General features: G+C 41.3%; 1 protein-coding gene across 1 annotated transcript in view; it reads right to left on the bottom strand.

Annotated features, from left to right (window-relative positions):
* Positions 1-753: 753 nt before the first annotated feature.
* LOC116696605 (uncharacterized) overlaps positions 754-11,561 on the bottom strand; it is a 21,317-nt gene continuing 10,509 nt past the window's right edge. Inside the window, exons 6-7 of the mRNA XM_032527685.1 lie at positions 872-965; positions 754-762 (exon numbers count right to left, since the gene is read on the bottom strand). Coding sequence (XP_032383576.1) covers positions 754-762; positions 872-965 — 103 coding nt within the window. The remainder of the gene's footprint in view (positions 763-871; positions 966-11,561) is intronic.

Below are 11,561 nucleotides of genomic sequence, written 5' to 3'. Positions count from 1 at the left end.
TGGTGTTGACACTGGGGATCAGAGGAAACAGATGGTACTACATGGTCCAGACGGCCTTTAAACAAATGTAATTTGGTGGGAAAATAATGAATAAGAAGAGATACAATAAACATTGAAACAATTGTATACCTCTTTTCTGTGGCAGAAGAGGGTAGTTTGGTATTTTCTGCCACATTCGTAGTCTTTACCTCATCCTCAGCTGCAGCTGGGACTGAAGTGTCAGGGATGGCTGAAGCCTCCTGGCCGCTAGCTTCTCCCTTGGGCTCCTTGGTGGTGTTGATACTGGTGATCAGAGGAAACACAGATGGTTCTTCTACTGCATGGTCCAGTATGTGTGGTTGCTGTTGTAAATTTCCTATTGATTTATCCCAATTTTTTTTAGTAATTATTTAGACTTCTACAATCTTTTTTGTTTATTGAAGTTGAGAATTAGTGAAAAAAATAATAAGATTTGTCATAAAAAGATCTTATATAAATTAAAATAATCTCATACCTCTCAGCTGGGGCAGAAGATGGCAGCTGTTTGTTGTCTTCATCCTCAGCTGCAGCTGGGACTGGAGTGTCAGGGTTTGGTGAATCTTCCTGGACACTAGCTTCTGCTACGGGTTCCTCGGTGGTGTTGACACTGATGATAAAAGAAAACAGACGGTTATTCTACAGTATGGTCCGATCCAAGAGATAAAGCCAAAAGAAAGGAACATTTAAAACAAAAACAAAAAAAACACCACTTTTCTGTGGCAGGAGATGGCAGGTTTATGGCTTCTGAAACATAAACCAAGTTCAACACAGATAAGAGACACACATGGCTGCACCAGTTTGGTCAGTGGTTATTGTTTTCCAATATTCAGCTCTGATAAACCTAACTTCTTACCACAGAACAACCTACGCCACGAGGAAGCCTCTTGGCTTTTTCCTTCAGAGCCTCAGGGGGAGCTGAAACAGTGGTGTCCTCCTGAACATTGACTCTGATAACAAAGAGAAAATGCAGAAGATTATTCAACTGTATACTGAACTCGACTTCTGACAATATTGGATTTTGGATCTTCAGGAAATAAAAAAAAAGTATTAAAGTATAAAATACTAGAAAAGTATTTAGAGAATGTGCCTTAAGAAACTCAGATGTGAGGGGTTTATTTCTTAATCACACATGGTCCCAAAATGATTCAAATCCCATGTGAATATGGTTTATGAATTTGCACTATAACGTTATCTATATCAGACTATGATTTTAAGATAACACTACCATTACATGAGCATCAATTAGCAATGACATCACATATGGTTATAAAAAGATCACATGCAAGACTGTTGTGCATATCTACTGTATTTGACTGTAACATTACATATATTCTATACATTTATACGGTCTGCATAACATTATTAGTTAGCCCGCTAGCTTGGTTAGGGAGGTGCAATCTACAGTGGTGTGAAAAAGTGTTTGCCCCCTTCCTCATTTCCTGTTCCTTTGCATGTTTGTCACACTTAAGTGTTTCGGAACATCAAACCAATTTAAACAATAGTCAAGGACAACACAATTAAACACAAAATGCAATTTGTAAAGAGGGTGTTTTTATTAAAGGTGAAAAAAAATCCAAACCATCATGGCCCTGTGTGAAAAGTGATTGCCCCCCTTGTTAAAACATACTATAACGTGGTTGTCCACCACCTGTTTCATTTCTCTAGCCACACCCAGGCCTGATTATTGCCACACTTGTTCACAATCAGGCATCACTTAAATAGGACTGCTTGCACAGGGTCCCCGAAGATCCTAAAAGCTACACATCATGCCGAGACCCAAAGAAATTCAGGAACAATTGAGAAAGAAAGTAATTGAGATCCTCAGTCTGGAAAGGGTTATAAAGCCATTTCCAAAGCTTTGGAATCCAGCGAACCACAGTGAGAGCCATTATCCACAAATGGCGAAGACATGAACAGTGGTGAACCTTCCCAGGAGTGGCCGGCCGCCCAAATTACCCCAAGAGCGCAGCGACGACTACTCCAAGAGGTCACAAAGACCCCACAACAACGTCAAGAACTGCAGGCCTCACTTGCCTCAGTTAGGTCAGCGTTCATTCCTCCACCATCAGGAAAAGACTGGGCAAAATGGCCTGCATGGCAGAGTTCCAAGGAGAAAACCACTGCTGAGCAAAGAACATCAAAGCTCGTCTCAATTTCTGCACACACATCTTGATGATCCCCAAGACTTTTGGGACAACATTCTGTGGACCGACAGACAAAGTGGAACTCTTTGGAAGTTGTGTCCAATATTCTGGCGTAGAAGGAACACTGCATTTCATAAAACTTAACTAACAGTAAAATATGGTGGTGGTAGTGTGATGGTCTGGGGCTGTTTTGCTGCTTCAGGACCTGGAAGGCTTGCCGTGATAAAGGAACTATGAATTCTGCTGTCTACCAGAGATCCTGAAGAATGTCCGACCATCTGTTCGTGTACTCAAGCTGAAACGAACTTGGGTTCTGCAGCAGGACAATGATCCTAAACACAGCCAGTCCACCACCGAATGGCTGAAGAAAAACAAATGAACTTGGAGTGGCCTAGCCAAGTCCTGACCTGAATCCTATTGAGATGTTGTGGTATGACCTTAAAAAGCCGTTCATGCTCGAAAAACCCTCTAATGTAACTGAATTAGGACAATTCTGCAAGATAGTGGGCCAAATTCCTCCAAGACGCTGTAAAAGCCTCATTGCATGTTATCGCAAACGCTTGGTTGCAGTTGTTGCTGCTAAGGGTGGCCCAACCAGTTATTAGGTTTAGGGGCGAATCACTTTTTCACACAGGGCCATGATGGTTTGGATTTTTTTTCACCTTTAATAATAAACACCTTCATTTACAAATTGCATTTTGTGTTTACTTGTGTTGTCCTTGACTATTGTTTAAAGTGGTTTGATGTTCCAAAACACTTAAGTGTGACAAGCATGCAAAGGAACAGGAAATAAGGAAGGGGGCAAACACTTTTTCACACCACTGTAGCTAACTGTCTGTCAGTTATTGCTCACCCACTTTGTGGGTGGCTCTTGCTGTTTTCCCTGTGAGCTGTTTAGGAGGTAGTCTGAGTGGCAGAGGTATGGCAGAAAGATGAGCCACACCGGAGTCCACCCTGCCTGATTGGCCTTCTCTTCCTACTAAAGGGCTCTCTCGGTCCTCACAGCCAGTAGGGTCTGTTTTTGGGTTCTGTTTCTCACACACTCACCTTCACGCATGCACTGACTGCACTACTGATACTACTGAAATACATGTTTTATCCTATTTTATAAGGTGGTTTTAATTTAATCCTTAACAATGTGTGGTCTCTGTTATGTTTGTCGAACTATGAGCTGGTTCATGTCAATGTAGGCCTATTCATTCTTTTAAAACAAATAATACAGACGTATCACACATTGCACTTCTTAATTGGAAAATGTTAAATTTACATATAAAAAAAGCTTAATGCTAAATGGCAAAGTACCTTAACCTGCCCTTCAGCTCTGGAGCTTCTCATAATCTCTTAAACGATTGTCTTTAGATTATCCCTATTTATTATGTTTTCCTGCCCTAGTGTCTTAACCATTTTTGTTTTCTTTATGTCACTCTTTTTTAATTTATTATTTAACTTAAAATGCAATTAGATGAGTATGATGAAAAAATGAATTCATTGGGTTTTGATTTTATTTGAACTTTATTGTTATGGCTCAGATTTTAGACTATTACATAACAGCTAAATAGGCTCTCACAGCCTATTTAGCCCGGCCCAAGCTCTCTAAGAAGACAAGAAAAAACTCCCCAAAATTCTGAGGCTAGCAGAAATGGGAAGAAACCTCGGGAAAGGCAATTCGAAGAGAGATCCCCTCTCCTGGGATGTCTGGGGGTGCTACAGGATCAGCAAAACAAAGGCCAATTACTGTAAAAAGTTCAATATTCAGTCCAATTAGATAAGTCAGATGATCTACTGTATTTGACGGTACCGTACATATATTTCGATCCATTTCTACATCTGCAAACAGTATTATTAGCCCGCTAGCTGGTTAGGGAGGTGCAATCTACAGGGTGTGACAAAGGTGTTTGCCCCCTTCCTCATTCCTGTTCCTTTGCATGTTTGTCACACTTAAGTGTTTCGGACATCAAACCAATTTAAACATAGTCAAGGACAACACAATTAAACACAAAATGCAATTTGTAAATGAGGGTGTTTATATTAAAGGTGAAAAAAAATCCAACCCTCATGGCCTGTGTGAAAAGTGATTGCCCCCCTTGTTAAAACATACTATAAACGTGGTTTCCACACCTGAGTTTCAATTTCTCAGCCACACCCAGGCCTGATTATTGCCACACCACTTTCACCAGGCTCACTTAAATGAGACTGCTTGTCCACAGAAGATCTTAAAGCTACACATCCTGCGAGACCCAAAGAAATTCAGGAACAATTGAGAAAGAAAGTTATTGAGATCCATCAGTCGGGAAAGGGTTATAAAGCCTTTCCAAGTTTTGGACCCAGCGAACCACAGTGAGGCCAGCCCACAAATGGCGAAGACATGGAACAGTGGTGAACCTTCCCAGGAGTGGCCGGCCGCCCAAAATTACCCCAAGATCCACGCCGCGCTCATCCAAGAGTTCACAAAAGACCCCACACACACGTCCAAGAACTGCAGGCCTCATGTCCTCAGTTTAGGTCAGCGTTCATGCCTCCACCATCCAGGAAAAGACTGGGCAAAAATGGCCTGCTGGGCAAGAGTTCCAAGGAGAACACCCTGCTGAGCAAAAAGAACATCAAAGCTCGTCTCAATTTCTGCACAACACTCTTGATGCCCCAATGACTTTTGGGACAACTTCTGTGGACCGAACGCACAAAGTGGAACTCTTGGAAGGTGGGGTCCAAGTAATCTGGCGTAGAAGGAACACTGCATTTCATAAAAGAACATTACTACTTAACATATGGTGGTGGTAATGTGATGTTCTGGGCTGTTTTGCTGCTTCAGGACCTGGACTTGCCGTGATAAAAGGAACTATGAATTCTGCTGTCTTACCAAGAGATCCTAAGGAGAAGGTCCGACCATCTGTTCGTGTGTACTCAAGTCTGAAACGAACTTGGTTTCGGCAGCAGGACAATGATCCTAAACACACCAGCAAGTCCCCACCGAATGGCTGAAGAAAAACAAAAGATTTGGAGTGGCCTAGCCAAAGTCTGACCTGATCCTATTGAGATGTTGTGGTATGACCTAAAAAGGCCGTTCATGCTCAAAACACCCTCTTTAAAACTGAATTAGGGACATTCTGCAAGATGAGTGGGCCAAAATTCCTCAAGACGCTGTAAACCCTCATTGCATGTTATCGCAAACGCTTGGGTGCAGTTGTTGCTGCAGGGTGGCCCAACATCGTAGGTTTAGGGGCAATCACTTTTTCACCACAGGGCCAGGTGTGTTGATTTTTTTTCACCTTTAATAATAAACACTTCATTTAAAAATTGCATTTTGTGTTTACTTGTGTTGTCCTTGACTATTTTTAAAGTGGTTTGATGTTCCAAAACCCTTAAGTGACAAGCATGCAAGGAACAGGAAAAGGAAGGGGGCAAAACACTTTTTCACCCACTGTAGCTACTGTCTGTCAGTTATTGCTCACCCAACTTTGGTGGGTGGCTCTTGCGTTTTTCCCTGTGATCGGTTTGGAGGTAGTTCTGATGGCAGAGGTATGGCAGAAAGTGAGCCACCCGTCCACCCTGCCATTGGCCTTCTCTCCTACTAAAGGGCTCTCTCGGTCTCTCACAGCCAGTAGGTCTGTTTTTGGGTTCTGTTGTCTCACACACTCACCTTCACCATGCACTGACTGACTGCACTACTGATACTACTGAAATACATGTTTTATCCATTTATAATGTGTTTTAATTTAATCCTTAACATGTTTGTCTCTGTTATGTTTGTCGACTAAAGCTGGTTCATGTCAATGTAGGCATTCATTCTTTAAAACAATAATATACAGACATCACCATTGCACTTCTTAATTGGAAAATGTTAAATTTACATATAAAAAAAAGCTTAATGCTAATGGCAAAGTACCTTAACCTGCCCTCAGCTCTGGAGCTTCTCATATCTCTTAAACGATTGTCTTTAGATTATCCTATTTTATGTTTTCCTGCCCTAGTGTCTTAACCATTTTGTTTTCTTTATGTCACTCTTTTTATTTATTATTTACTTAAAATGCAAATGAGTATGATGAAAAATGAATTCATTGGGTTTTGATTTTATTTGAACTTTATTGTTTGGCTCAGATTTAGACTATTACATAACAGCTAAATAGGCTCCACAGCCTATTTAGCCCGCCCAAGCTCTCTAAAGAACAAAAAAACTCCCCAAAATTCTGCGCTAGCAAAATGGAAGAAACCTCGGAAAGGCAATTCAGAGGATCCCCCTCCTGGGATGTCTGGGGGGCTACGATCCGCAAAACAAGGCCAATACTGTAAAAGTTCAATATTCAGTCCAATTAGATAATCAGATTAATTATGTCAAGCAGCAGTTTTCTCACATCCGTTTTTCTGTCAAGAAAAAGCAGCATTATACTTTGAGAACACAGGTATGGGCACGGATACCTTTGTGGACTTTTACGTGTGGTGTTGTGTGTGTGTGTGTGTGTGTGTGTGTGTGTGTGTTGTGTGGGTGTGTATGTGTAGTGCTGTTATCTGAGCCATGGTGAAGTTGTGACTGCTCCAGGTAGACGGCTGCTGGGGGGTTTCGGTCAAAGACTTCTCAAAAAATCCTGGCATCTGGAGAGATGACGGATATAGTGTCCATCCCCATGTGAACAAAATGAACAATTTGTGCTGCTGACATGTTTGTGTATGCTTTTTTTTCTTACTTTGGACAGCTTTTTTGCTGATTCTCAGCTTGTTTCCAAGGAACTTGGTGTTCTCAAATGGAACTTTGTGGAGCAGTTCAAACGGACCACTCCCAGCTGCACCCTGTGGTGGGCTGGGCCTGTATAGCAATGACTGTACCACTCCGGGAGGGATGTGAGAAGCGGTACCTACAATACACAGAGATCTAAAAAACATGGCGAGGGATGAGCGGAGGAAGCTTTGTCTAATGTTAAGAGTCCTAGATAAGTCCGTTTGTGAACAAAGTAGATGCTAGACTCCTTACCGTAGAAATTGCGGTAGAAGGATCCTTTCTTGTGCGAAGCAGCTCATCCGAGTCGATAAGGCGAATTCGAGGGACATCTGAACCGTCTGATCAGAAATATTTTCCCTTTATTTCTCGTTGAAAGATCACTGGGTCTCAAGTTCAATTGCTGCCTCAATAAGCTGTGTCAGTATGATCTGAGAGACAAAAGAGAAATGAGGGATTGGAGAGAGGATTGTAATGGCCTGAAGGCTGTCAACATGGCCTGTGTTTTCCCAAACACCACACACATCCCACACACACGATCCTCAGTAGTTTACCTTAGCCTGTTAGGCCATGTTCAAGATGGGTGTGTAACACACACAGGTAAATTATCTGCTCTGCGTATCCGGCCAAACACAGACCACTCCTCGCCTCCTGGCCCCGCTGATCCTGCTCTATGTATTGGCCTTACATTTTGCTAAACATACAACCAGCACTTTTGTTTTAACACAGTTGTAAGGAACACCAATAATGTAATTACTACACCTAATGTAAATCATGCTAACTAAAGCAAACCCTGTCCTCCTTCAGGTCGGATTAGTGGACCTAATCCTTGACAATCCATAGTTGGACCAGGAGGCAGAGTCCCATTCTAACACACTTCTCTGCTGCCTTTATTCCGGTGTTTACTATAGTAAACCCCATAGTGACGTGTCTGCCCCCCGACCATTCAAATTATTTAAATCAAAGGTAAACAGAAGGGAGCGTGCTTGAAAACCACATAACAATTAAAACCACAAGTGCAATAGTGCAAAAGAATAGGAGAGTTAAATGTTGGACTCTTAAACATCCAGATCTCTCTCTTCTAAGGGTTACTAGTAAATGATAATTCAGTCCTAAAAAATTATTGATCTATTCTTTCTTACTGAAACCTGGCTGTGTGTGGATGAATATGTTTTAGTCCTCTGAATCCACCCCCCCCAGTCATATTATACTCACATTCCTCGAGGCACTGGCCGAGGAGGTGGAGTTGCAGCCATCTTCGATTCAGTCTACTAATCAGCTCTAAACCTAAACTAAATTATAACTCATTTGAAAGTCTTGTTCTTAGTCTTTCACACCCAAGTTGGAAATCAATGCAACCAGTTCTATTTGTTATAGTGTACCGAGCACCTGGTCATACTCTGAATTTTTATCCGAATTTGCAGAGTTTCTGTCAAACTTAGTTCTAAAAACGGACAAGTTATTATTGTAGGGGATTTTAATATTCATGTGGACGATGGAATGATAGCCTTAGCACTGCGTTTATCTCTCTATTAGATTCTATCGGCTTCTCTCAAGTGTACTAAACGACGCACTTTTTAATCACACCCTCGATCTTGTTCTGGTATATGGTGTTGAAATTGAACATTATATAGTGTTTTCCCACGAATCCCTTTTTATCTGACCACTGTTGATAACTTTTGAGTTTATACTGCTGAACTACACGCCATTAGGCAAAACCTTCTATACAAGATGTCTATCTGATAGTGCTGTACTAATTTAAGGATGCGATTCCGTTAGCATTTACATTACCAATCACAAAGTAACAGGACTCCTATGCTATTAGTCCCTCCCAAATCGATCATTTTGTTGATAGTGCAGCAGCTCGCTACGAATGACGCTCGACTCTGTTGCCCCTCTAAAAAGAGATAATAAACAAAGCCGGTTACTCCATGGTATAACACTGAAACTCGCAAATTAAAGCAATATCGCGGAAACTTAGAAGATCTGGCGCTCCACCAAACTGGAAAATTCTCGTTTAATCTGGCAAGATAGTTTAAAACGTATAGGAGAGCCCTCCGTAATGCCAGAGCAGCGTACTACTTTTCATTAATAGGGAAAATAGAACACCCCCCATGTGTTTTTTTCAGCAATGTAGCCAGGCTAACGGAAGGTCACAGCTCTACTGAGCCATATTCCCATAGCTCTTAGTAGTAACACACTTTATGAGGTTCTTCAATGATAAAATTATAACTATTAGAAGCAAAATTCACCAAGACCTTCCTTTAATTGGCACTGACTTATCTCTAAACTCAGAACCTTAGAAACAGCTGTAAACCAGATACATGTTTAGACTGCTTTGCTTCACTTGATCTTATCAATTAATTCAATTATTTCTTCATCTAAGCCATCAACCTGCTCTCTTGGATCCCATCCCGACCTAGGCTACTTAAAGAAGCTTTACCATTATCAACACTTCGCTACTGGTATAACCAATTTGTCTTTATTAACAGGCTATGTACCACAGCACTTTAAAGTAGCTGTAATTAACCCTCTTCTGAAAAGCCAAACCTTGATCCAGATGTTTTAGCCAACTATAGACCTATATCTACCTTCCTTTCTCTCATAAATTCTTGAAGAAAGCCAGTCGCCAAAACAGCGTGCCTTTCTGCATGCAACAGCTTATTGAGGATTTTTCAGTCAGGATTTAGAGTTCATCATAGCACAGAGACAGCACTTGTGAAAATTACTAATGACCCCTCCTAATTTGCATCAGACAAGACTTACTCCTGTACTTGTGTTATTAGATCTTAGCGCTGCATTTGATACCATTGACCATTAATCTTATTACAGAGATTGGAACATTTATTGCATTAAAGGGACTGCTTCTAAGCTGTTTAAGTCTTATATCAAATCGATCTCAGTTTGTTTATGTTAACGATGAATCCTGTGCACCGCCAAGGTAGTCATTGAGTCCCACAAGGATCTTTGCTCGGTCCAATCCTGTTCACTTTATAATAGCTCATTTAGGCAGTAGTATTAGGAAACACTCCATAACACTTTCATTGTTATGCAGATGATACTCAGTTATATCTATCAATCCAAAGCCTGATAAAACTATCAGTTAGCTAAATTTTCAAGATTGCCTTCAGGATATTAAAACCTGGATACCTTCTATTTTCTAATGTTAAACCAGATAAAACTGAAGTTATTGCTCTCGGACCCAGCACCTCCGTGACGCATATCCAAAGATAATAGTTTACTCTGATGGCATCACCCTTGGCCTCCACACCACTGTGAGGGAATCTGGAGTCTCTTGATCAGGACTGTCCTTTAATTCCACAAAGCAAATTTCAAGGATCGCCTTTTTTCACACTACGTAATATTGCAAAAATCAGGAATACCGTGCTAAAAATGATGCAGAAAACTAGTCCATGCATTTGTTACTTCTAGGTTGGATTCTGCAATTCTTTATATCAGGCTGCTCGAAAAACCATAAGGACTCTTCAGCTGATCCAGAATGCTCGGCACGTGTTCTGACGGAACCAGAAAAGAATCACTTTTCTCCGTTTTAGCTTGTCTGCATTGGCTTCCTGTAAAATTTTTAAATATATATAGATATAATATATATAATAATCCTTCTTCACACCTACAAAGCTCTTCATGGTCAGGCTCCATCTTATCTTAAAGAGCTCATAGTACCTTACAACCTGTGAGAGCACTACGCTCCCAAATGCAGGGTTACTGGTGGTTCTAGAGTCTCTAAAAGTAGAACGGGAGCCGAGCGTTCAGCTATCAGGCTCCTCTCCTGTGGAACCAGTTTCCAGTTTGGGTCGGGAGGCAGACACCGTCTCCACATTAAGATAGGCTTAAGACTTTCCTTTTTGATAAAACTTATAGTTAGGGCTAGAACTAATATGTTAGGAGTAGTAGTTAGTCACATAGTTTTTCAGATTTATCTATCAATAATCAAGAATATAAAAGCTAAAGGGAGACTTGGCAACAGCCCGATCCGGTTGGGAGATTTCTAGCCGACCGGCGGGACTCTCTTTACCTGTGTCTCTCTTGTTTTTGTATGTAATAGTTTTAGACAGCTGGACTTATTTTGATACACTGACCTCCTCTCCTCCTCTATCTTTCCATCTTTTCATTTATGTGCATCCATGTCCCAAAATATGCTTGTTACTAACTACCTAGCTCTGGGAGTCATTCCCCGGATCCTTATGTTCTTTTTTTCCCCCAGCTTTCCCTTGTCTCAGAGAGGCTCCAAAATCAGGGTAGCAGCTTCGCCTGGTCCCTAACACGTTCTGTGATGCCATGTTCACTGCTAACACTTGCAGTGCCCTGCTACGTCCTGGGCCTGCCGCACAGTGTCCTGTAATGCGATCATGCCATGAACTACTACCAAGAACTGCTACAACTTCTAATTTTTCTATTTTTGTATTGCCACTCTTCATTCTAACCCCAACCGCCGTCAGACACACCGCCTCCAACGCCGGGTCTGACCGAGGTTTCTGCCTAAAGGAAGTTTTTCCTCGCCACTGTCGCACTGTTGCTTGCTCTGGAGGAGACTACTAGACTGTTGGGTCCTTGTAAATTCTGGAGTGTGGTCTATCTGTATAGTGTCTTGAGATAACTCTTGTTATGATTGATACTATAAATAAATTGAATTGAATTAAAAAAAAAAAAAAAAAAAAAAAAATTGATTGTAA

This window comes from Etheostoma spectabile, chromosome 10, assembly GCF_008692095.1.
Source record: "Etheostoma spectabile isolate EspeVRDwgs_2016 chromosome 10, UIUC_Espe_1.0, whole genome shotgun sequence".
NCBI lineage: Eukaryota > Metazoa > Chordata > Actinopteri > Perciformes > Percidae > Etheostoma > Etheostoma spectabile.
This window is presented reverse-complemented; position numbering and strand designations above follow the sequence as displayed.